The sequence below is a fragment of the Pogoniulus pusillus genome, chromosome 16 (genome assembly GCF_015220805.1).
Source record: "Pogoniulus pusillus isolate bPogPus1 chromosome 16, bPogPus1.pri, whole genome shotgun sequence".
NCBI classification, from domain to species: Eukaryota; Metazoa; Chordata; class Aves; order Piciformes; family Lybiidae; genus Pogoniulus; species Pogoniulus pusillus.
In genome coordinates, this window is record NC_087279.1 from 4,122,481 (window position 1) to 4,149,641 (window position 27,161).

The following is a 27,161-nucleotide window of genomic DNA, read 5'->3' on the forward strand; positions in this document are numbered from 1 at the left end:
CTTTCAGAAGCATGCCACTGCTCCTGACTCTGTAGGAACCAATACTTCCTAGAATCCTAGAATCAACCAGGTTGGAAGAGACCTCCAAGCTCATCCAGTCCAACCTAGCACCCATCCCTAGCCAGTCAACTAGACCAGGTGCCTCATCCAGGCTTTTCTTGAACACCTCCAGGGATGGTGACTCCACCACCTCCCTGGGCAGCCCATTCCAATGGCAAATCACCCTCTGCAGCTTTGTTTTTTCAGAGCCTATCAATCTCAAACATTACTCAGATACCCTGCTCTCTAGATTTGTCCATGGGATTATGTCACAGTTACTGGCACAGGTTGCCCACGGTAGATGCCTCACCTCTGGAAGCATTCCAGCTCAGATTGGATGGAGCTCTGAGCAACCTGATCTAGCTGAAGATGCTTATTGAAGAGGGGTTAGGCTAGGTGACCCTTAAAGGTCCCTTCCAACCCAAACCAGTCTTGAGTTGTATTAAGAAGAGTGTGTCCAGCACATCAAGAGAGGTTCTCCTTCCCCTCTAATCTGACCTGATGAGACCTCATCTTGAATACTGCATTCAGTTTGGGGCTCTCCAGTTTAGGAAGGACAGGGATCTGCTGGAGAAGGTCTGGCAGAGGGCTGCAAGAGTGATTAGACAACTGGAGGGCATGGCTTATGAGGAGAGGCTGAGGGACCTGAGGCTGCTTAGTCTGGAGAAGACTGAGAGGGGGGTTTAAAAATGTTTATAAATATCTGAAGGCTGACTGGGGGTGATGGGGTGGAGACAGACTGGTCACTGCTCCCTGGGATAGGACAAAGAGCAGTGGATGGAAGCTGCAGCACAGGAGGTTCCACCTCAACACAAGGGGGAACTTCTTTACTGTAAGGGTCCCAGAGCACTGGAACAGGCTCCCTGAAGAGATTGTGGAGTCTCCTTCCCTGGAGCCTTTCAAGGCCTGTCTGGATGTGATCCTGTGTGACCTGAGCTAGATTGTGTGGTCCTGCTCTGGCAGGGGGGTTGGACTCGATGATCTCCTTGGGTCCCTTCCAACCCCTAATATCCTGTGATCCTGTGATGTCCCTGCTTACTGCAGGGGGCTGGACTAAATGACCTCTAAACATCCCTTTCAACACAAAGTATTCTGTGATTCTATGAATTAAATATTTCCTTCAAATAACAAACCACTTCTGAATTCCCACCTTGAACTGACAGGTCTGCATTAGTGGGACTGTAGTGGTTTGAGTGTTACCTGCCCCCCCCCACCCCCACTTTGGAAATCACCCAAACTAGACTCAGCCAGCTCTGGAAATGTGAATGAAGCTTATATTTATAGCTTAGCTCAATATACAAGCAGATATTTACAGTATATACAGAAATATACAAGGTAAAAGGTAATACAGACACACAACAGCCCTCCCAGAAACCTGAGTCCCCAGGAGGGGCTCCCAACCACCCTTCCATCTTCTCCCACCCCTCAACCTTACCCCAGTCCCAAGGGAGAATGGAGGTTTGGCCAGGGGCTTAGGAAGCAAAGTGGATTAATCAGAGAGACAGCAAAGAGGCTATAGAAATGCAGCTTGGAGCTCCCAGGTGAAAGAAGTGCCTTATCTATGTTTTGATTCTTGTTCTTATACACCTCAGCAAGCCTATGAGTGAAGTAGACATCACCATTGTTTTGTCTTTCGCAGCCTTCCCACCAAAACATTCCAGATAGGCTCAAACTAGCACAAGTAATCATTTTACATCTTAGAAGAATAGAATTTGTGATCTTCTCTGGAACTGGGTAGATCCTTGACTTGTTCCTGCGCTTTAGCACTTTTGGGTTGATAGCAAAAGAGACAGATCTCAGTGAGCTGCTCTATCCTGATCTTGAAGCAAAGTCTAGAGACCAGCTAGTATTAGACTAGCTTGCTTAAATGATGTGCAAATCTACTACTAGTGTAGAGGTTTTAGTCTTTGTGGGGTTGGGGGTTTTATCTTGTAATTGTGGGTGGTTGTTGTGTTGTTTTTCTTCATGTAGTTGCCTTAAGACTGAAAGAAACCAGTGCCATGATGAAAACATTCTAGGTTCAGAGAGTGAGCACTGTAAGAGGCGGAAGCTTGAATTAATGATGCAGAAGATAACAGTAATTTTTCACAGCCAGTAATTTCATTTTGAGGGAAATGAGAAATGGATATTTCTCCTCCTTCAAGAAATGGGCTACTTGATGTTGCTGAGGGCTATCCCACACTCATCAGTGCATCTTCTCTTTACAGTGCCCTGTGGAAATGACTTTATCATTAGCTGGAGAACTAATCTCATAATTTCTCAAGATGAGATGCTAATAACTCTTTCCCTTTGCAAAGGTCTGCTGACCTCTAGTGACAGCACATCAGCTCCTTTTCTTCTTCGTGGTTTGAGATCAATACAGAAAAGTAAGGTCTAGGTCTTTGTAGCTCTCCTAAGCTCTAGGAATTTCTGGTTAATTTAGTCTGGGTGACACCACAGATTCTTTCAGCTCCTCCTAAACATTCCCTTGAACTTGTCAGCCAGATCTGACAAGTTCCATTTTGATAGACTGCAATAAAGATTCCACCTTTGGGGAACTACTGCTTTTTACACTTGGCTCTAGGTAGTAAAATTAAGGTCACTGCAGAAAATGACCAACTCTTGAACCTCTCCCTGACTTGCTCTTTCTTTCAGACTTTCTTGTCCATTGCTTGCTCTGTGACATGATCTGAAAGGTTTTGGAAAGCTAATTTTGAAGGAAGGAGAATCAAGTTGATTGATTTTTGGGTTTTCTCTTTTCTTGGGGTCTGCTTTCCTATGGGATTTGTTTGGCTGGTGGAGGTTTTACCTTACTGTCTTGCAGTGGTCTTCAGCAGGCATCTCAGAGGAACTTAATTATCTCTGAAAGGCAAAGATGTGTATCATAAAGAAATCACAGTGTGACAGGGGTTGGAATGGACCTCTTGGAGGTCATCTAATCCTACCTCCCTGCCAGAAAACATTCACCTAGAGCAAGTTACATGGGATGGTGTCCAAGTGTGTTTTGGATGACTTCAGAGATAAAGACTCCATCACCTTTCTGGGCAGCCTGTTCCAGTGCTCTGTCACCTTCAAAGTGAAGAAGCTTCTCCTTGTGCTTAGTTGGAACTTCCTAACTGTTTTAGTCTCACTACTGAATTAGTCCTGTAGAAAATTAAACCTGCCTTTGTTTTGTTTTTTTTTTTCTTGATGTGCTCCCATCACTTCAGGTTCCATCTTCTTATGGTTTTGAAGTAGGTTTGGCTTCTCTTGAAATTGGAGCACTAAAACTGGGAAGCTTTCTGGCTGTAAATACATATATGTATATATATATATATCCTCTTTATATATTCTGTGGCTATTAGTCTGTTCCATCTTTTCCATCCACAGCAGATGCTGCTTGCTTTTCTTTTAGGCCTTTTGTGTAAAAAATACTGGACTTGTTTTGGAGATAAAATTTAAGTCCAGGTATTGAGCAAAGCTGGAGGTGGGAAGATTCAGCCTGGACGTGAGGAGGGAGTTCTTCACCATGAGAGTGGTGAGAGCCTGGAATGGGCTGCCCAGGGAGGTGGTTGCGGCCCCATCCCTGGAGGTGTTTAAGCCCAGGCTGGATGAGGCTGGGGCCAGCCTGATCTAGGGTGGGGTGTCCCTGCCCATGGGCAAAGGGCCTGGAACTAGATGATCCACAAGGTCTGCTTCTATGATTTCCAGAAGCACCAAAGCCATGATGTAGATGTGCCCCTTTGCTTTCCAACCCTGTCTGATTCTATGATTTCCAGAAGCACCAAAGCATGATGTAGATGTGCCCCTTTGCTTTCCAGCCCTGATTCTATGATTTCCAGAAGCACCAAAGCCATGATGTAGATGTGCCCCTTTGCTTTCCAACACCATCTGATTCTATGATTTCCAGAAGCACCAAAGCCATGATGTAGATGTGCCCCTTTGCTTTCCAACCCTGACTGCTTCTATGATTTCCAGAAGCACCAAAGCCATGATGTAGATGTGTCCCTTTGCTTTCCAACCCTGACTGATTGTGTGATTTCCAGAAGCACAAAAGCCATGATGTAGATGTGCCCCTTTGCTTTCCAACCCTGACTGCTTCTATGATTTCCAGAAGCACAAAAGCCATGATGTAGATGTGTCCCTTTGCTTTCCAACCCTGACTGCTTCTATGATTTCCAGAAGCACCAAAGCCATGATGTAGATGTGCCCCTTTGCTTTCCAACCCTGTCTGATTCTATGATTTCCAGAAGCACCAAAGCATGATGTAGATGTGCCCCTTTGCTTTCCAACCCTGTCTGATTCTATGATTTCCAGAAGCACCAAAGCCATGATGTAGAGGTGTCCCTTTGCTTTCCAACCCTGACTGCTTCTATGATTTCCAGAAGCACCATAGCCATGATGTAGATTTGCCCCTTTGCTTCTGGAAAATGGGAGGGAGGTAAAACTTATTCTTTAGCATTAATATTACACTGTTCCCTATTTATTAGGTGTGACATGTGAAGCATGGCCATGAGATTGGGGTTTTTTGTAGTCTTTCTGACTTTCTTCCCTCTTTGTGGATGATCTGAAAACCAACCATGGTTATCTAGGAGCTCTGAGGGTGACAGAGATGCTCAGCAGTGTCACCTGATTACTTTTTAATCTCCTCATAGATGATTTCCATGGGAGTGATAATTGGAATCTGTATATTAGGAAAAGCAACTCATTGCAACCTTTCTAATGTTTTGACTTGTTACCTCTGATGGGGATCTAATTTTTAGATTAATACATTCATCTTAGATTAACACAGTAAAGCTGAGCTGTAGTCCTACTCAATAATGCTTGCTTTTGGAGCAATTTCAAGAGCAACAAGCTTGCTCCACTGCCAGGTATGCACTGAGCATCTATCAACAGCCTAATACTTGACTTTTGGAGTATTTTGGCAGAGACAGCTCCAGTGTCAAAGGGGAGGGCAGAGAGTCCTTGCTGGATCTCATGCTTCTTGTACCCTCCAGCTGCACTCTGAGGTGGTGTCAGCAGAGGAAAAAACTCCTTTTAGCTTCTGTTTTTTAATGGGATGGCTCTTGCCTAACAGTGAACTGAGGAGAAGTTTCAAGATACTTCTGGTATTAAATGTGTATGCATATGAATTTACACCTTCCTTTGCAAAGAACTGACATGTTAACGAGCACAAAGAAATGTTTGTCTGGCTTAAAGCTGTGAATTTGAACGCTGCCAAGTGTCATGTTTTACAAATGAAGTTTTGGGGGTTGAGAAACAGATCCTAGATTAGCAAACTCTTAGAGAGGAGATAAAAATGGAGCCTTTCAAGTAATTTAAATCCTACAAGGCTAGCAAGCTGCTAACTACCCTTCTCTCTTTTAGATACTAGCATTTGTTAACATACAATGCAGGCAATGGGATGTATTTCTATTAGACCCACAGCTAAACCTTTTCCCTTCTCTTAGGTTCTGCTGAAGCCCTTGTTCTTTGGTTTTTTTCTGGCCTGAACGAGATCTATCATGTTCTACTTCACCCTGAGCAGTTGAAGAAAATCAAATTAATTTAGCTTTTCCTTTTTTGCCTCCCCTCCCTTGCAAGACTGCAAGAAAGCTGACATAGCAGAGTGACCTACTTTAGTATTCTTTCTCCATCTCCTTCCCTTTCCCTCTCTGCCCTTCTGGTTGTCCTTAATGCTTGGGGTAAGCACTGAAGAGATAAAATCACTGGCTTCCATGGACTGCCATGGCAGGATTTTGCATTGCAACCCAAAACTGAGGGTGTCTTGAGATGTTGCTTTGCTCTGCTAGAGTGGCACTAGCACAGTTGTGGCTTTGGATTACTACGGAAGCAGCTGGTCCTCAAACCCTCCAGTTCAAGAGAGACATAGAACTGCTTGAGAGAGTCCAGCCCAGAGCCATAAAGATGATGAAGGGAATGGAACATCTCTGTTAGGAGGAGAGCCTGAGGGAGCTGGGGCTGTGCTGCTGGGAGAAGAGGAGACTGAAAAGTGACCTCATCCATGTTTGTCACTATATGCAGGGTCAGTGCCAAGAGGCTGGATGCCAGGACAAGGGGCAGTGGGTGGCAGCTGAGTCATGGGAGGTTTCATGTCAACATGAAGAGTTTGGTGGGTTTTTTTTCCCTATGAGGGTGACAGAACTGTCTTGGGTTCAAATGCAAGTTCCCAGAGACTCTTATAAATTTGGTAGACCCAATGACAATTTATAGAATTTATAGAGTGCCCTCCCCTCCTCCCCCTCCTTTCCCCAAAAGACAGGGAGAGAGATAAAAGGTAGGGACACCCCAATAAATCAATCTCACTCGATTTGGAAGTTAAAAAGGAAAAGTTTAACAATAACTTAGAAAAAGGGATTGGAGGTAGGGGAGTTTACAAAGGATAAGGAAGGGAAAAACAGCAAAATACAAAACAGGGATGGATACAACCCGAGTAGTGTGATGGTGTCTCTGCCTCGTGGCTGGTATGCAGTATCAGTGTGTGTGTGTGTTCGTGAACGCAGGTAGGGAGCAAGAGGGCGAAAAGAGAGGAAGAGACAGGAGAACTCCTGTCTTTTATACCACAGGAAGTGGGGGGAGTGGGCTAACCATCACCTGGAGTGTGGCCCACCCCTGAGGAGGGGCCAAGACCCCTAGGGTCAGGTTCAGGGTCACTCCCCCAGGAGTGTTAACCCTATACACAGAACACTGGAACTGGCTGCCCAGGGAGGTTGTGCAGATATTCAACACCTGTCTGCACATGTTCCAGTGTGATCTGGTGTAGGAGATCCTGCTCTGTCAGGGGGGATGGACTGGATGAGCTTTTGAGATGCCTTCCAGCCCTGTGATTCTGTGAAGCAGCACAGCCAGGGCTGTATCCTGGACTAGTGTTTGGTTGTCCTGTCTCTGGCCTGTGGCTGCTTATGAATAACTACTGTTCCTTAGAGGAAGGCTTTGCAGATGGCCCTTGGAAACACGAGGTGGTGATTGAGACTGATTCTAAGTTTCAACAAAAAGGGTTTTTTTATTAGATTGGGTTTTGTCTGGCTGGGGATTTTAGTTTGGTTTTGTCTTTATTACTCTTTTTAAAAGTGCATGAACTGCTGATGTGTTGCAAAACATTTCCACCTCCCTTTATATGACCTCCTTGGTATGTTCATCTGACCCTAGGGATTTTTAGCCACAGGATAGGAAGGATTAAAATGTTGTGTATGTGTTTTGGGGTTTTATAAACAGGGAGACTTAGCAGCAGTTTGTTTTACTTACATGATTCAGAAAGCAGTTACACTTTAGCTGCATATGATAAACTTCTTCAGAGCATAAGGGCTAAGAGAATTGCTTGCAATTCCTCAAACTATCTGATCCAGAGAGCTGCCTAGGGGTGAGATGTGTCAGTGTACCCCTATTTTTAGGTACTTGAGAATTGCTGTGGCCCTGCAGGAAGCATCCCTCTTTGTAGCAGCTTTGCTGGCAGCAGATACCTGCTGAGTGATCAATGCCTATTACCTGATAAAAGGCAAGGAGGGCTTGGGTTTGATTAGGTTTTGATTTAGAAATATACAAAAAAGCAGCTCTTTAGAGAGTGCAGAGGAGAGGATGCCACTCTCAGCACTGTGAGGCTGGTTCTGTATCCTGTGTGAGCAGGGATTGCAGGATGAGAAGAAGCACAGTTCTTGTAGCAAAAGTCAATGGGGTGTTTTTCAGGGATGCTTACATTTGCCTGGTGAGTTGTCATGCACTCTGATGCATCCTTGCCTCATAACTTTGGGAATGCTTAGCTTGAAATTCAGACCTATTTTACAGAAGTATTAGCAACTTCACACAGTTCACATGGAAAAAGCATGTTCAGACAGCTTAGATTTGGTTCCTCAATTAGTGGTTGTTTTTTTTCTGGTGCTTTTACTTGTGTGCAATGGTTGTAATCTGGTTCCAGAAGGACCCATTTGGTCTGGTCAGCGTACTGCACAACCTCAGATTTTGCCCAGCTTCTCTTTCTCTGAAGAAAGAGGAGCAGTGGAAGTGACATGCACAAAATGTCACACTTGTGACACAACTCCCAGAAATTTCCCTGTGAAGATTCTTTAGGAAAAGAGAGAGTAAAACAGTAACATCATAGTCAGGCCAGGTAGACCTTGGTAAACTGGTTATAATCCAGCTAGTCACAAAAGTGTGAGCAGAAGGGAGTAGATGAGTTCATAGCATTGCACCTGATGCACTTGGGTGCAATGTATTCACTAGAGGTTTTGGGGGTGTTTTGATATCTAGATATGCTTCTTCAGATTTCTGCAGTGCTGTTACTCATCCTGAGTACAGGTTGAGCATGGAAGAACAAGCAAAAGAGTAAAGAGTTGGACAGGGCTTTAATTAAATCAGCTGTTGCACTTGTTCAGGTTGTTGCTAGCAGGGTTTATACAAGACGAGTGCAATGCAAGCTCTTGTAACAAAGGCATTGAACTACTGCATTTTGTGTGTGATTGCACCTCATGGGCACTCTCTCTCTTTAAAACTATGGTTTCCTACAAATAAAGGAATGTTGGAGGTTGGTGAGGAGGAGGAACTACAGAATGACCTTACCCATCAGTGCTGCTGCTGATTTCTATAGCCCACATCACCACCTAGATATTCTAAATGTAATATTGCAACCTTCTATAAAGAGTTAAGTCGCAGGAAAAACAAAGAGGAGGAACATTAGAGGATCTGACAGCTTTATGTTTGTTAAGAAGTGCATTTAACAAGGAAGCTGGTTCTTAAGGATCATCATGGGATTCCCTTTTATGTTTGTTCTTTTAACAGGTTAAACCGTGCCACCTGGAAGACTAAAGATACAGTTCACCTGAGACCCAACCACAATTACTGAGTTTAGGTGACTGAAGATGCTGCTGCTGTGGAAACAGCTGTTCCTGGTATCATTTGTTGGCTGTCTTGGAGGTAATAATACACAATTATGTCTAAGTTGTACTTTAGAGCTATGATGTCAATAGAATTGACATCATCTGTTCATTGTATTTGTGGCTGTGTTTGGGCTGGATGAATATCAGCACTTAAACTAAGAGGCCTGTTAAAAATATCTTGATGCAAAGGTAAGGGAGAGAAGAGCTAAATTCTTTTTCTTGCTGTTGGTTTCTACTTAAGTTTGTCTCCAGATTTGAACTGCACTTGAGGAATAAAGCCTTGGAGCTGTTGAAATGTGAATGCACAGAGTTTAGAAGCCAAGCATGCAATACATAGCTTAAATAATACACAGTATTAACAGTGAATGAATGCAAGTAAGATACTTACCTCCAAAGCTACTGCACCAGGCTGTGCTTTCAAAGCAAGCAGAAGATACTTGACTATGTGAAGGATGCTGTTAGTGATGCATGCATTGTAGGTATGCTGATTTAAGAGCTGCAGTGTCCCTTGTTCTCTAACTAGGAACTGTGAATTCTTCCTGTCCTTGGAGAAATCAGCTGCAGCTTGTCACAACTTGGTGTACTTCACAGTGGGTTTATTCATGAGTAGTGCTATGTTATCACTGCACCAATTCAGAAGCTTGCTTTTCCCACTCTGCCAGACAGTAACTCAGTTGAGTCTCAGGGTTTGGAGCTTGTGCAGCTGTTTGGGTCTCCCTCCTGCCACACTAGCTCTGAGTTTTTCTTTACCAAGGTCAATGTTCATAGCAGCAGCAGAAGTCACTTGGTGACATTTTCATTCAACATCCATTCTGCTTGAGCATCCTTAGTAAATCCAAGGGGTGTGTGACAAAGAAAGGAAGAGTTCTGTCCTCAGCAGCTGACTTGTAAGCCAGTAGTGTGTTCAGGTGGCCAAGAAAGACAATGGCATCCTGGCCATTGTTTCCAGCAGGAGAGTAAGGAAGTGATTGTGCCCTTGTACCAGGCCCTGAGGAGGCCACAGCTTGAATGCTGCATTCAGTTGTAGGAGCCACAGGGAAAACATTGAGGTCCTGGAGCATGTCCAAAGAAGAGCAGCGAGGCTGGTGAGGGGTTTGGAGGGCATCATACAAGTGTGCCTGAGGGAGTTGGAGCTGTTTAGTCTGGAGAAGAGAAGGCTGAGGGGAGATCTTATTGCTCTCTGTAACTACCTGAAAAGAGGTTGTACTGAGGCTGCTGTTGGTAACCAGTGATAGGATGAGAGGAAATGGGTTTAAGGTGTGCCAGGGGAGATGTAGATTGGACGTTAGGAAGAGCTTATTTACTGAGAGAGCAGTGAGGAGTTGGAACAGGCTGCTCAGAGAGGTGGTGGCTTTGCCATCTCTGGAAATATTCAAGAAGTGGTGCTTCAGGATATGATTTTCTGGTCATGGGTTAGCTGGGTTAGGGTTGGACTTGGTCTTAAAGGTCTTTTCCAACCTTAGTAATCCTGTGATTCTATGGTATAGTAATAGATCCAATGACTTCATTATGTTTGTGATTGTGTTGGTGTTAGATGAGCAGTGATCCTGCAAACAAACAGCCTGTTAAAAAGGTCTTTCTTTTTCACTTGGTAAGGGAGATAAGGGCTAATAATGTTTTCTTTGCTGTAGTTTTTGCTCTAAGGTTGTGAAATGTGTGTGTTTTATTCGTTGAATAATAACAAATATTTGAATTAGCACTTGCATAAGAGAGGAAGACTCAAACTCCAGTATTTCATTTTTGATAGCCTACAGTAAAAAGTTCTTTTGAAAGACAACAATCACTTTACTCTGAAGTTGGGGCTTTTTAAACTGCAGACTATGCAAATCTTCTGGTTTGATGTATTGAATTTAAATAATGTAATTTTATTTTAAATGGAGAAGAGGGAGGGGGAAACTTTGAGATGATACATGAGGTAACATCCAGACCCAGGAGGGCAGGCTAACTCCTGAACAATACAAGCTTCTTCTTTGCTGCTGTTACGAGCAATAATGTGGAGAAACTTCATAGAATCACAGAATCAACCAGGTGGGAAGAGACCTCCAAAATCATCCAGGCCAACCTAGCACCCAGCCCTAGGCAATCAACCAGACCATGGCACTAAGTGCCTCATCCAGGCTTTGCTTGTACACTTCCAGGGACGGTGACTCCACCACCTCCCTGGCAGCCCGTTCCAGTGCCAATCACTCTCTGTGCCAACAACTTCCTCCCCTGGCACAACTTGAGACTGTGTCCCCTTGTTCTGTTGCTGGCTGCCTGGCAGAAGAGACCAACCCCACCTGGCTACAGCCTCTCTTCAGGGAGTTGTAGACAGCAATGAGCTCTGCCCCAAGCCTCCTCTTCTCCAGGCTGCACACCCCCAGCTCCCTCAGCCTCTCCTCACAGGGCTGTGCTCCAGGCCTCTCACCAGCTTCGTTGCCCTTCTCTGGACACCTTCCAGCACCTCAACCTCTCTCTTGAATTGAGGATCACAGAACTGAACACAGTACTCAAGGTGTGGCCTGACCAGTGTTGAATACAGAGGAAGAATAACCTCCCTTGTCCTGCTGGCCACACTGCTCCTGAGCCAGGCCAGGATGCCATTGGCTCTCCTGCCCCCCTGGGTACACTGCTGGCTCATCTTCAGCTACTATCTACCAGCATCCCCAGGTGTCTCTCTGCCTGGCTGCTCTCCAGCCACTCTGTCCCCAGCCTGTAGTGCTGCTTGGGGTTTTTGTGGCCAAAGTGTAGAACCCTGCACTTGGCTTGTTCAGTCTCATCCCATTGGCCTCTGCCCACCCATCCAGCCTGGCCAGGTCCCTCTGCAGGGCTCTCCTACCCTCCAACAGCTCCACACCTGCTCCTAGCTTGGTGTCATCTGCAAACTTACTGATGCAGGACTCAATCTCCTCATCCAGATCATCAATAAAGATATTGAACAGAACTGGGCCTGGCACTGATCCTTGGGGAACAACATTAGTGACAGCTGCCAGCTGGATTTGACATCACCACTCTCTGGGCCCTGTCCTCCAGCCAGTTCTTGATCCATGTCAGAGTGAAACTTGTAAGCATCACCATTTGGAAAGCTGCAAATAGGTATTGGAGTGTGAGCTGACACATCTACAGAACTCTTGGTGTCTCTCAAAGCTTTGCTTGGATCCCTTTCACCTCAGTAATGGTTTGTTTGGAGAAGGACATGACCTTCAACAAGGATGGAAGATTTCTCACTCATCTGTTGAAGGAATTGTGTCTTCTTTTCCTTTAATCTTTCCTATTCTTTTTATTTAGGGTCATCTTGGTTCTCTTGTGTCACATTTAAAAGCTACTTACATGAAAGCAAGTTTTGTTTTGCTGCCTTTTGAAGGAAGGTAGCCTTAAGGATAATGCAGAGGTTTCTTACCTTAAACTGTGTTAAGACCAAGGGTAACAAACACTTTTCCTGGTTTAAAAACATCTAGTCATAAATGCAGCTCCATGTAAACATAAGTGCATCAAGAGAGACAGTATCAGTGGAATGATGTTAGCTGCAAGTTCAATTCACATCTCTCAAAGTTCCATGTTTTAATGCTACAGTTGCTGTTGACTGCCATGAAGTTTCCCAGTAGGGAAATGTCTGTTACTCAGCTAATGAGTGGTAGATTACTGAATTCCCAGTGACCATTGCAGTAACAGGGAGAATGCTGCTAATCTTCTGAAGTACAAATGATTCTGGCCCTGTGTTAGACTGTCCTCTTCCTGTGTTGATCCTGCTAGCCATTCTTTGCATCTGTTTCAGTTCATCTCCCTTCAATTAGGATACCTCCCAAATGTCAGTTTAGTAGCCTTGGGGAGTTGGTGGATTGGAGGGACCAGTAAGAAGTCAAGCAAAAAGCTATTTTTCACATTGCCAAAAGCTAGCTGGGTTGATGGAGCAGGACTGCTTGGGAGCCTTGAGCACCCATAATTGATATATATATCCCTGACTTAACACTGCTCTACTGCCGTCGAGAGAGAGTTGCTTGGAGTTAGTCAGCACTTGCAGAGGCAAGAATTTAAGCCAGATGTAATCAGCCTGAACTGAGCATTTCCAGCTGCCTAACTCATCTCACTCAAAACAGATAGTCTCAGTCCTGACATGTAGTTTGGAGATTGGACACTTGTGTAATGCTGGGCCCAGTCCTGTTCAACATCTTTATTGATGATCTGGACGAGGAGATAGAGTCCAGCATCAGTAAGTTTGCAGATGACACCAAGCTAGGAGCAGGTGTGGAGCTGTTGGAAGGTAGGAGAGCCCTGCAGAGGGACCTGGCCAGGCTGGATGGGTGAGCAGAGGCCAATGGGATGAGATTTAAGAAGGCCAAGTGCAGGGTTCTGCACTTTGGCCACAACCACCCCAAGCAGCACTACAGGCTGGGGACAGAGTGGCTGAGAGCAGCCAGGCAGAGAGGGACCTGGGGGTGCTGGTAGAGAGTAGCTGAAGATGAGGCAGCAGTGCCCAGGTGGGCAGCAGAGCCAATGGCATCCTGGCCTGGCTCAGGAGCAGTGTGGCCAGCAGGACAAGGGAGGTTATTCTTCCCCTGTACTCAGCACTGCTCAGGCCACACCTTGAGTGCTGTGTCCAGTTCTGGGCTCCTCAATTCAAGAGAGATGTTGAGGTGCTGGAAGGTGTCCAGAGAAGGGCCATAAAACCGGTGAGGAGCCTGGAGCACAGCCCTGTGAGGAGAGGCTGAGGGAGCTGGGGGTGTGCAGCCTGCAGAAGAGGAGGCTCAGGGCAGAGCTCATTGCTGGCTACAACTCCCTGAAGGGAGGCTGTAGCCAGGTGGGGTTGGTCTCTTCTGCCAGGCAACCAGCAAGAGATCAAGGGAACACAGTCTCAAGTTGTGCCAGAGGAAGTACAGGCTGGATGTGAGGAGGAAGTTCTTCATAGAGAGAGTGATTGGCATTGGAATGGGCTGCCCAGGGAGGTGGTGGAGTCACCGTCCCTGAAGGTGTTCAAGCAAAGCCTGGATGAGACACTTAGTGCCATGGTCTAGATAACTGGCTAGGGCTGGGTGCTAGGTTGGACTGGATGATGTTGGAGGTCTCTTCCAACCTGATTGATTCTGTGATTGATTCTGACACTGTTTGTCTCAGTCCCTGGGACGTTATCAGTAGACCTTTGGATCAGCATCCTTCTAAAACCCACTTGAGAAAGCTGCAGCTGAGTTTATTTCAGGATAGGTTCTTTTTTTAGAAGAGCACACTGCTGATTTGTAAAACAAGTTGTTAAACCAGTCTGAGAATATGACTTTTAACCCATCATTAAGACAGATCAGCAAGTATCCTGATTCTGTAGGGAACAATTTTTCTTGTGCTCTGCTTACAAACAGAGAGCTGTCTGCAGTTCAGGGTGGTGAAATAACATTGTAGCTGCAGACATGGAGATGCTGCTGATCTTGGCTGATAAACTTTGGCATTCTCTGTCCTTCCAGCTAATATATTTTGAACCAATTCCCTTGGTGCTCTGTCCTGTGCTGAATTGCTTTTTGTTTATCCTATGTGAATCTTCACAGTTCATCAAAGTGGGGATGGGAGAGTATTTAATGAGGAAGAAGTATAAATGGCCCTGGGGTTTCTGTTTGTTGATGTGTGCTTATATCTGTGTGACTAATGATCCTGCAGCCTTTTTGTCTGTTTACCTTGGGGAGCAAAAAGGTGATTAGTTAGCATTAAATATATATATGAGAGAGTTTCATAATGTCTACCTTGTTAGGAAAGGAGTTTTGAAACACCTATTCTAGTATCATTATGTTTGAATTACTCTGAAGAGTAACTTCAAAGGTAAAGGAATAAAACAGGCCAAAAATATGAACAGTTAAGGGACAAAACTAAGCCATGATCTGTGCTGCCATCATGGATTGATTCTATCTGTGTCACAACTTCTCCTGAGTCTTGTCTAAGCTTCCTCCCCTTCTGAGTGACCTGAATGATTTCACTTCGTCTTGGTGAGCGGCAGAGCACTTTCTTCATTTCCAGAATGTGAGAGGATAAGCACCCTGCAGGCTGCTGGTGCAGTGCCTGGCCAAAATGGTGAACATCTGAAGACAATTAAGGTTATCATCTATCATAGGCTCACAGAATGCTTTGGGATGGAAGTGGCCTTAAAGCATCTCCTTTCAAGCCCCCTGTGATTGCAAGGATATCTCCTCCTAGACCAGGTTGCTAAAAGCCTTGAACAGTTACAGAGATGGGGCATGCAGAGCTTTTCTGAGCAGCTTGTTCCAGTGCCTTGCCACCCTCACAATGAAGAATTTCTTCCCTATAGCTAATCTAAATCAGTTTGAAACTGTTACACTCTATCCTATCAGTGCACTTGCTGATGAAGTGTCTTTTTCCATCTTTCCTGTAGTACTTTCCTTGAATTACTGTAAGGTTTGCCTGGAGATTTCTCTTCACCAGGCTGAACAAACCCAACTCTCCCAGCTTGGGAGCCTCCTCATAAGAGAGGTCCTCCAGCCCCCTAATCATCTTTATGGGCACTTCTGGAGCTGCTCAAGCAGGTCATTGCCTTTCTTGCATCAGAGTCCCCAGAGCTGGACATAACAGTGAGTGTGGATGTCAGGAGAACAGAGCAGAGGGGTGAAGTGGTGATTGCTTTTCTGGTCTGCAAGTGCACACTACTGGCTCACTCTCAATTCTTCAGTCACCAACATCCCCAAATCCTTCTCAGCAAGGCTTGCATCTTAATCCACTCACCTCCCATCTTGTAATTGTGCACAGGATTACTCCAACCCATGTGAAAACCTTGCACTTGGCTTCCTTGAACTTGACAAGGTTTGCATGGGCAAGCCCTCGAGCCTGTCACAGTCCCTGTGGCTGGCAGTGACCCATCACAAAAGTGTCTAAACTGCTTCTCTGCAGTTTGCACAACAGCTGCTTTTTCTTACCACTCTTACTACTTTTGGCTTCATTTCCCTGCACTGCTCAACTGGAGAGAAGGAGTCAGCTCCATGGGGAACTCGGAGGTGACCTTTTTGTGGCCTTTCAGTATCTGAAGGGGGCCTACAAAAAAGCTGGGGAGGGACTTTTTAGGCTATCAGAGAGTGGCAGGACTGGGGGGAATGGAGCAAAGCTGGAGGTGGGTAGGTTCAGGCTGGACACGAGGAGGAAGTTACTCATCATGGCTGTGCTGAGAGGCTGGAATGGGTTGCCCAGGGAGGTGGTTGAGGTCCCATCCCTGGAGGTCACCTGATACTTAGGAGACCTCCAGGGATGGGAGGTGTTTAAGGCCAGGCTGGCTGAGGCTGTGGGCAGCCTGCTCTAGGGTAGGGTGTCCCTGCCCATGGCAGGGGGCTTGGAACTGGCTGATCCTTGTGGTGCCTTTCAACCCTGACTGATTCTATGACTCTACCAGTCCCAGCTGTGGGGGTGCTCCCCCAGCCTGTCCTAGCAGTACTGGTGTGAGCACTGGCATTAGAGTCTCCTTTCCTCCCAATTCAGTGCTGTTTTTGCCTGGCTTGTCCTGCTAAAGCTGACTGCTCCTTTCTCCACAGAAAAAGGTATCTCTTTTTTTTTTTTTTTAATTTCTCTTGAGAATTAAGAGGAAAACCTCTTTTAGAAGGACATTTGAAGGGGAAGAGAGCTCTGAGTAAAGAGAAAGTTCAAAGAAAAGAAACAAGGAGAACTGTGGGTGTAAATGCATGAAATATTTGTTCTTCAAGAGATGAAAGGGCACATTTCAAACAGCATGTCAGGGGCCAGACTTGGACTCACTTTCACTTGGACTGACTCTCTCTGCTAAGCCTCTAACTCTGTTTGCCACCACAAAGAGGGTATCCTGATGCTGTCTTGATTGCACTTTACACAAATAAGGCAAACAAACCCATTTACCATTAACCCTTTTCCTCCAGCCACTGCAAACCCTGGCAAAAAAAAGAAGACTCTCAGACTGAAATAAAACCCAACAAAGCAAAATAAGCAAACACCTCCCCCCCAAAAAAAAAGACAACCACAAAAAAAAAGCCCTCCTCAAACCAAAACTCCAACAGAGCCCAAACCCAACCCAGCATTTTCACACACAGCAACTATTTGGCCATTAAACCTGGTTCCTGTTCTGTCCCTTTACACTCAAGTTTGCAAATAGGGATGTTTTCTTTCTAATTCTTTATTTAGTGGTCTGTTTGATTCTTAGAACTAGATCATGTTATGTATTTATGTTGATTTTGGCATTTTCTTTCTTTTGGCTTCTATTTTTTTTTTCATCTTATTTATTTTTCAGTCTCATGCAGGAAAAAGGCTAAGCCCTCAGGCTCAGCAATGTCCTGAATCAGCTGCACAGCTTTCCTCTTTATTAGTATTAGGTTTAGGAGACTTATGGAATGAGAAAACATTTTTACTCTTCCTTGATTTTTCGAAAGAGCATGAAGATAAACCTTCTGTGTTCTCACTGGTTTATTGCTGTTATTAAATCATGCCATGAGGAAAGCAGAAATATCCTCCTCAGAGGAAATCCTTGGCTCTCTCCACCCAGAGGGCTGGTTTATGAGGCGGCAGATGATTTGTGTGCTTGGGGATGTGCAAAGGATCTCAGACAGGTTTCTGTTTAGACCTCACAACTTCTGTCTTGTATTGATTTGGAGAGGCAAAAAAAGGGGATCTCACTGACCACAGTGTGATATTTCTATTCTTTGTAATGAGGGTTGAAAAAGACCTCCAAGACCAAGTCTATGTTCTACCCAACACCTCCCTGACCACTAGACCATGTCCTGTAGTACCGCATCTACTTGCTCTTTGAACAGCTGCAGGAATGATGACTCCACCTCCCTGGGCAACCTGTTCCAATGCCTCATTGCACTTGCCCTGGATCCCAAACACCAGGACCTTGTAAGATCAGTGAGATGATTGAACAATATTTGTGTTCATTCTATCGTTTGGTGCAGTCTCAGGAGACTTTCAAAACCTGCCTAGATGCATTCCTGTGCGACCTACCCTAGGTGATCCTGCTTTGACAGGATGGTTGGACTCAGTCTCTGGAGGTTCCTTGCAACCTCTATCATGCTGTGGTTCTGTGTGGAAACAGGCTTGAATTCCATAGAATCATAGAATCAACCAGGTTGGAAGAGACCTGCAAGATCATCCAGTCCAACCTAGCACCCAGCTCTAGCCAGTCAACTAGATCATGGCATCACCCAGACTTTGCTTCAACACCTCCAGGGATGGTGACTCCACCACCTCCCTGGGCAGCCCATTCCAATGCCAATCACTCTTTCTGGAGAGAAATTCCTCCTGATATCCAGCCTAGACCTCCCCGAGCACAACCTGAGGCTGTGTCCCCTTCTGTCAAATCCTTCCTAAGCCAGCTGATGTGGAAGATTATTCCCTTGCCCCTCTCCCAGGTCTGTTTCCAGATGCACTAGTCCATGTTTTCCCATCAGTTTGGGACATGTATATTTTGAATGCTGCTGTAGGATCTACCCACAGTAATGAGCATGGCCTCAATCGCTATTACCTTGCACTTGTATGAACAGGCTGTTAGGAGCTCAGTCTCCCACCCAGTATTCACAGGTGCATTTGTTATCTTCCTCTTGGTAAGCACTGATGTGCTGAGCTGCTGTTTTCTGATGACTGAACATCTCTAGAAGCTATAGGAATGCTTGGGTTGTTTTGGGTTATTATTTTGTTGGTTGTTTTGTGCTTTTGGTTTTGCTTCCCTATTTCTTGAAAACAAGGGATGTACAAAACATGAACATGTTGGTGATTCAAGGTAGGTGAGGAAATAATGCATGGGTTTCTGGTTGTGATGGGGAAAGGAAGGACTGAAATTAATGTGAGGCTAGGGGAAGATGCTCTGTAAGCTAGAATCACCTGCATAGTCCATGTATCGTTGATGGTTTGGGTGTTAGCCACCCCCCCACACTTAAGCAGATCACCCAGACTAGACTCAGCCGACCTGAAAATCAAAGAATGAAGCTTTGTATTTGCAGCTTAGCATGAGACACAAGCAGATATGGAAAATCTATACAGCTATAGAGAGGAACAGACAACAAGTATTACAGAAACACAACAGCCCTCCCAGAAATATGAGTTCCCAGGAGCAGCTCTCAACCACCCTTCCACCTTCTCCCCACCCCTCTACCTTACCCTAGACTTTGCCTTATGCTCAAGGTGAATTTGGAGGGTCGACCAGAGGGGTTAGAAAGCAGACAGCAGGTTAGGTTAGAGAGAGGTACAGCCCTACAGCCAGAGAGCAAACAACTGCCTTATCTATGTTTGTATTCTTGTTCTTATCCATCTCAGCAAGCCTATGAGTGCAGCAGCCATCACCATTGTTTCCTTTTCACAGCCTATCACCCAATTCTTCTCACCAAAATATGCCAGCTAGACTCAAACTAGCACACTGGTGAATTCTTGAATTGAAACTAGGAGTATATTTGCAGTCATAAATGTGTAATTCTTAGTGTAGGTTTCCTGGGCATCAGCAGAATTCCAGTGATACCTTCCCCTGGTGCAAACCAGGTAGAGCTCTTGGAAACTTGCAGCCATTCTGCTTTAGTTTTCAGGGAGGATTTTTTTCTGTGTGGATGAGAATCCATTTGTAGGGAAAAAGAAAGAAGGAATTTTTTTCTGTGTGGATGAGAATCCATTTGTAGGGAAAAATAAAGGAGGATATTTTTCTGTGTGGATGGGAATCCATTTGTAGGGAAAAATAAAGAAGAATTTTTTCTGTGTGGATGAGAATCCATTTGTAGAGAAAAATAAAGGAGGATTTTTTCTGTGTGGATGAGAATCCATTTGTAGGGAAAAATAAAGGAGGATTTTTTTCTGTGTGGATGAGAATCCATTTGTAGGGAAAAAGAAAGAAGGAATTTTTTTCTGTGTGGATGAGAATCCATTTGTAGAGAAAAATAAAGGAGGATTTTTTTCTGTGTGGATGAGAATCCATTTGTAGGGAAAAATAAAGGAGGATTTTTTTCTGTGTGGATGAGAATCCATTTGTAGGGAAAAATAAAGAAGAATTTTTTCTGTGTGGATGAGAATCCATTTGTAGGGAAAAATAAAGGAGGATTTTTTTCTGTGTGGATGAGAATCCATTTGTAGGGAAAAATAAAGGATTTTTTTCTATGTGGATGAGAATCCATTTGTAGGGAAAAAGAAAGAAGGATTTTTTCTGTGTGGATGAGAATCCATTTGTAGGGAAAAAGAAAGGAGGATTTTTTTCTGTGTGGATGAGAGTCCATTTGTAGGGAAAAATAAAGGAGGATTTTTTTCTGTGTGGATGAGAATCCATTTGTAGGGAAAAATAAAGAAGCTGTCATCACTTTCTACTGTGACACTGCTCTTGTTGAAATTCAGATTTCATTAAGAGGTGCAGCATTCAGCCAGAGCAGGGCTGTATCTTAATGCATAATGGGTTTGCATATTAATAGTAATATCCTTCTCTTGTCCATTTCCAATGTACAGTCCCAGTGCTAAAATGCAGCCCTGCCAATAGTGTCTGTCAGAAGCGGTTAGCTGGGATCGCCGGTGTATTGCTAACAGGCTGCTTTACACCCAGAGAAAGCTCTGTTTGCTTATTGAATTAGTTACAAAATGAGGAAGCAATCTTAGAGTTCTGCTTTGCTCTGAGTTGTTTGATATCACTGGTGTCATCAGAAAGCAGAAGTGCTGCTGTAGATCTTAGAAGGCTGTCACGGAGGGGCAATGAGTTGATGCGAGATGACATTTTCCCCAAATTAAGATTGTTTATTAATGTTGATACTCAGAACTCTGCCACCCCCAACCACTAATTTTAATAGTATTTTGGTTCCTACATGGTCATGGAAACATTCTGTGGATAATATCTAGATCTAGGAATAAGCAGCAAAATATAGAAGCATTAACTGAACTGGAAGAGAAGGTTCTGTGGCCAAATGCTGCTTGTGGTCAGGGTGCTGCTTGCCCAGCAGATAGGCTCAAGCTCTTTCTGCTCTATGGCAGAAGGCAATGGAGAATCACAAAGAGGCATTGCAGCATTTACTCACACATTATTGTTATTACCCTTGTGGGGGGCTGGCCACAGTCCAGACAGTGCCCAAATGCTTTCAGGGCACTCTGTCTTGTTGGACGTTGAGGCTTGAATCTTCCCAGCTTCTGGGGAAAGAGGCAGACAATCTCTGACCTTGTTCTCCTGGCTTCTTCTGGATGATCTGTTATGTCCAGGGATTCTAGGCAGGACCATCAGGTGCAGAAGGCAGATGTTGTGCAGTCTCAGCACGATGTCAGCTAGCCATGCAGGCTGATCATGTGCAGGCATCCAGGGTCTGCTCCTGGTAACTCACAGCAGTAGAGTTCACAGGCAAGCAATAAGGCAGTGTGCAATAGCAGCAGGGCTGGGCACAGCAGAGAGAGCAGGGGAGCAAAGCAGGGAAGCACAAGCAGTTAGCCAAACCATATCATATTAGGCAAAGCCACAGGCTCGCTTTTCCCTAATTTGGGCACAGCACAGGCCTTGCACTAGGCAGGCACAAGCTAAGTGTGTGGCTCCAGGCTCTTTTGCATCTGTTTCCTGCACTTGCCTCTCTGGTGGAGCAGCAAAACATGCCTAGGCAAGGCAGGACATGTAGAAGCCTATTTTGGTCTTATCAGGCCTACCACAACAAGGCTCACATTGTAGGTATCCCTTTGCACTTAAACCCAACGTGCTACCAAGCCTGGCTACTCCTCTGTTATGGTGGGGGGAAAAATGTAGTGAATGGTCTGGTGTATAAAATCTGGGAGGCAAGAAATTTGCCCTGCTGCAGGCATCTTCTGTCTGTAAGCTGACAGATGGTGGTAGCTGACTGGACACCCAGTTTCACTTCTTAGTGTGAACAAGTATAGAACTTGCCTTTGCTTTCCTGCTGCAATTCTTGCGCTTAACGTTTTGACACTTCGAGGTCTCAGACCATGGTTTAGCACCAGGCTTAGTGGAGTGAGAGAATGGTTGGACTTCATAATCTTAAAGGTCTTCTCCAACCAAAATGGTTCTCAGGTTCATCCAGCACCCTTGTGCCTTATCTTTTTTACAGGCTCTCTGTGGAGGACTCTCACTTCAAGGAAGAGTTTTTAGGGCTTAAGTTGTTCTTCAATATTGCAGTAAAGGTCAGTGGCAATGGAGAGTGACATGAATCTGCTAACTTGGAATTAGCTAATGCAAACCTGGGAAGGCCTAAGTCAGTGAGGAGACTGTCATTGCCTTGATGGACTTTCTTCAAGTCTGGTGCATTTCCAGGAGTCTATATTCAATCATAGAATCAATCAGGTTGGAAGAGACCTCCAAGATCATCCAGTCCAACCTAGCACCCAGCCCTGTTCAGTCAACTAGACCATGGCACTAAGTGCCTTATCCAGTCTTTGCTTGAACACCTCCAGGGATGGTGACTCCACCACCTCCCTGGGCAGCCCATTCCAATGCCAATCACTCTCTCTGTGAAGAACTTCCTCTTAACATCCAGCCTGTACTTGCCCTGGCACAACTTGAGACTGTGTCCCCTTGTTCTGTTGCTGCTTGCCTGGGAGAAGAGACCAACCCCACCTGGCTACAGCCTCCCTTCAGGTAGTTGGGCACATCCTTACCAGTCGCAATATTTAATTCCTTGAGTTGGAAAATGCTGTGTTACCAAAACTCTTTTTGGAGGGAGACCTTGAATTCCTTTTGAAGAGTCTTCTTATTTTCTGCTTTGTTTTCCAAGCTGGAGAACACTGTTGAGAGCCACCTCCTCCTTGTGCAGATATTGGCTAACCCTCAAGCTGAATCCTCCCCTCTAGACAATTCACGCTTCATTTCGACAAGGCAAATGCTGTCTTTATCTTTGATTAAACTCATCAGAGAGGCTTTATGGCCTTTGAACAGAGACATTTTGGCTAGTGGCCATTCAAATTTTTACAAGAAATAGCAAGAAGAAATTGAGTGCTTTATCTTGCAATAAAACATGGCTGATGCAAATAGTCTCAACATAAAGGCTTGTACATCTTTGTCTCCACAGCTGTTTTTCTGGGGGGTTAGCATGGCCTAGCATTGGCAGTGCAGGGTTTTAGGCAAAGCAGGCTCTTGGAAGCTGTTGTGGGACAAATAGTTTCCATGCTAATATCAGACAACTCTCCTCTCCTATCCTTAGGTGACATGAGGGGGCTCTAGGAGCTGTGTTGAGAAGAGGCTGTGTCATCTTCTCTTTGCAAGCTGGGATTCATCTTTCTTCTTGCTTAAAACATCAGTTTATCTCTTCCTTGTCCCCTAGCAGCAACTATTAAAGTCTTTCTTCTTTACTTGCCAGGCTGTCCCTACTGAAGAGATAAAAGCTTAGAGCCTGTCTGTTTTGCCTTTCTTCTGCTGGTTTGTATAATGAAATGAAGATGAAGCTTTCACTCGTTACTGAGTGTCCTCCTCAACAGCCATCCTATTGTTTCTTCTGCCTTTTGATAGCAAGCCAGACAGGAGCATTCCAGGTTTGCTGTTCAGCCATTTTCATTGATTAAATTGCCTTCTGGAGTATCTGTCACTGGCTATTGCTGAAGAATAAATGGTGACTAAGATGGATGAGTAACCTGATCTAGTGTGATACTTCCCAGAGTCTTGGGTGCTACCTTGAATCTTCTATTTTGTACCTGCAAAACCGATCTAGTGGTGCTTGTTGCTTTTTTACAAGGGCTGAGATTCAAAGGTCACCTCCTCCAAATCCCTGCAGTGAGCAGGAACATCTCCACCTAGATCAGGTTGCTCAAGACCACATTCAGTCTAATCTTGAATGTCTCTAGGGATGGGGCCTCAACCGATGCGCAGGTGAGTCACGCTATGGAAATACCAAGGTGGGGAGGGGAAACCTGTTCAAGCAGAAGGAAAAAAGGCATTTGGAAGAGGGAGAATGAAAGGGAAAAGAATTCTGGGAGGAGTTTGCTGTGCAGAACATGAGCTGTACCAGCCTCTGACTTGGGAAGCTCAGGACACTGAGGAAGAAAGCCATGTAGAAGTGGTTGTGAGTGACAGTTAAACAGGGGAGGTGACACTGCAGTATCAAGCTGGATAATTTGGCAGATGTTCTGGAAAACAACAGAATTGAGAAGAAATACTTTGGTTGGTATTCTTAAAAAGCCTCCCAGAAGAAACTGTTCTGATTTTATTGTACTTACTGCTCACATTCAAAATGAATGCTTCAGATTTTTGCTTGCTGGTAGTTTTCAATTGGCTGCTGGTAGCCTCTTGGACAGAAAGCTTTATTTTTGCCATCATTAACCTGTCAGCCTAAAAATAAATGGCACAATATCCTTTCACTTTTAAAGCACAGGATCAGTGTTGAGATTTTTTTGGGGGGATCAGTATTTATCAGGGATAAGGACACTGTTCACTAAAGAAGCAACATATAACTGTAAAGCAAAAGCTTAACCTCAACCTTATTGCAATACACATTTGAAACCCTGAGCAAATAGAAACTGATTTATATTCTTGTCTGATTAGCACAATCAGGACTTATTGATGCTAAAAGGAACTGAATTTCCATAACTATAAACAGAATATTAAAATATAGCTGGCTAATGGAGTGTGCTGGGATTCTTTTTTTCCTTCTTGGAGCAAATAGTTGTGACTTTCTCATCTACTTTTTAGGAGTCTCTTAAAGTCAAAAGCATTTCAAATGCCTGCCTTTTAGCAGGAAACTAGACCTTTCTTATGATGCTTCTTGCTCTCTTGGAAGAGAAAGCAGATGATGAGACACAGGTGAATGTTTGTACTTGACTCCTGCATAGGCAAGGATCACATGTTCAGGAATTGACAACTCAGTGGAGACATGTTTTAATGTAGAAGCCACTTCACTTGAACCAGGCATTGGGAATATTTGGTATTTGAGTTCATCAGAGGAGAAGAGAAATTCTTAATGAAGAAAAGGAGGTGTGGAGTAATTTTATGCAACACTGTAAAGCTCAGCATGAGCCAGCAGTGTACATGTGCAGCTCAAACAGCCAACCATGTGCTGGGCTGCATCAAGAGAAGCGCTGTCAGCGTGGCAAGAGAGGGGATGTTAGGAGGAAGTTCTTCCCAGAGAGAGTGGTTTGCCATTGGAATGGGCTGCCCAGGGAGGTGATGGAGTCACTGTCCCTGGAGGTCTTCAAGAAAAGACTGGATAAGGCACTCGGTGCCATGGTCTGGTTGACTGTCAGGGCTGGGTGCTAGGTTGGACTGGATGATCTTGGAGGTCTCTTCCAACCTGGTTGATTCTATGATTCTGCTCCTTCACTCTGCTCTCCTCAGACCACACCTAGAGTACTCTGTGCAGTTCTGGAGCCCTCAACACAAGAGGGACATGAAGTGTTGGAGCCAGCCCAGAGGAGGCTACAAAGATGCTCAGAGGGCTGCAGCAGCTCTACTACAGGAACAGGCTACAAGAGTTGGGGCTCTGCAGTCTGGAGAATGCTTCGAGGAGATCTTGTAGTATCTGAAGGGGGCCTAGAGGAGTTCTGGGGAGGGACTGTTGACAAGGTCTTATAATGACAGGACAAGGAGTAATGGATCTAAACTGGCAGAGGGGAGATTTAATCTGGATGTTAGGAAGAAGTTCTTTCCAGTGAAGGTGGTGAGACACTGGCACAGGTTGCCCAGGGATGTCGTAGATGCTTCCTGCCTGGAGATGTTCAAAGCTTGGTTGGATGAGGCCTTGAGTGACCTGTTCTAGTGGGAGATGCCCCTGCCTATGGCAGGGAATTCGAACTGGATGATCTTTAAGGTCCCTTCCAACCTAAACATTCTATGTACAGTAAGGAATTCTGTGTCTTGGAAGTGTTTCCCTGTGCTGTAAAATGATAAACCCAGAACAGCTTAATGTAAAGGGCCCAGGGGTGCTGTGAGTTTTAAGGAGGCCTGGATTTGAATTGTGGTGTTTGTGACCTTGTGTAGGTGACTTACACTTCCATTCAGATTGCCTACAAAAAGCATCATAATGCTTGCAACTCTTGTGCAGTTCCAGTGGCCTCTGTGAAGAGCCCTGAACCTGGGAGTTACTGCATTGTTCCAAACGTGCCTTGTGGTTTGATCCTGAGTGTCACTTGGTGAAGAGCTACTAAGTGTGAGGAGTTGGTGGATTAGCATTGTTTTTGTTCAGTAGCAACAGTGAAGTAAGTCAGGAGCTTATTTTAAGTAACTTCCCAACTCCTATGCCATTTCTTCAGCACTGCAGGCTGGAGAGGCTCAAAGTGCCACCTTGTCCCCCATGAACTGTAAGTCACACCTTGCACACGTGTACCAAACTACTTTGCAAAGTATGTCTTGCAGTGCTCTACAGCAGGAAACAAAGAGCTTCAAGGGATAAAATACTCTTGGCAGTGGCTGTGCAATGAGAGCTCTAAAATGTTTTACACTTGAATTAAACCCAGCTTAGTTTCCCTAGTCAAGGGTAATTAGTGTCTGTTTTATTCTGTAACTGGAAGCAATATAGAAAATCCCCAAATAGTTCAATGATGCATTCAGTGAAAGATCTCCCACACTTCAGAGGTGGCAGAGGGTGGTGTTGGCAAACTAAAAAGCCAGTTTCATGTCTTGGAAGGTAACAAGCAAAGTGTGACACTCTGAGGTTTGGTTTGCACTGATATCAGAAGTGAGCCAGTGCCAGTTGCATGAGGTTCAACAAGTCAAAGTGCAAGGTCCTGCATCTGGGTTGGGCTGACCCCAGGCATAAATCTGTGGCAGGTGCAGAGTGGGTTGAGAGTAGCTCTGAAGAAAGCAGCTTGTGTGTAGTGACTGAGCAGCTCACCATGAGCCAGGAGTGTGCTCATGCAAAGGCAAATTGCATCCTAGGCTGCATCTAGAGGAGTGTGGGCAGCAGGTCAAGAGAGGTGATTCTGGCTCTTTACTCTGCTTTTGTGAGTCTCCCACCTTGAATACTGCATCCAGTTCTGATGTCCCCAGCATAAGAAGGACACACAGATGTTGGAGTGAGTCCAGAGGGCCACAAAAAGGATTGAAGGACTGGAACACCTCTGTTGTGAGAACAGGCTGAGGGAGCTGGGACTGTGCAGCCTGGAGAGAAGACTCTGGAGGGGACCTTATAGCTTCCTTCCAGTACCTGAAAGGATCCCACAGGAAGGATGGAGAGGGTCATGTCATAAGGATGTCTACCAATGGCACAAGGGGGAATGTTTTGAAGCTGAGGGAGAGTAAGTTTAAACTGGATCTTAGGGAGAAGTTCTTCATTACAGGGTGGTAAGACTGGAAGAGGTTGTCCAGGGAGGTTGTGGATGCCTCCTTTCTGGAAGTGCTCAAGGCCAGGTTGGACGAGGCTTTGAGCAGCTGAATCTAGTTGAGAGGAATCTAAGTTGAAGAAGTTGGAGCAGATGATCTCTAAGGTCCCGTCCAAC

The 27,161-nt window shown here is 45.0% G+C and overlaps 1 protein-coding gene across 2 annotated transcripts in view; it reads left to right on the top strand.

Moving 5' to 3' along the window:
• LOC135182289 (contactin-3-like) overlaps positions 1–27,161 on the top strand; it is a 163,999-nt gene that overhangs the window by 33,511 nt on the left and 103,327 nt on the right. For both annotated transcript variants that reach the window (XM_064156187.1, XM_064156188.1), the window contains exon 2: positions 8,770–8,904. In XM_064156187.1, the coding sequence (XP_064012257.1) occupies positions 8,850–8,904 (55 nt within the window). In that variant the 5' untranslated portion in view covers positions 8,770–8,849. The remainder of the gene's footprint in view (positions 1–8,769; positions 8,905–27,161) is intronic.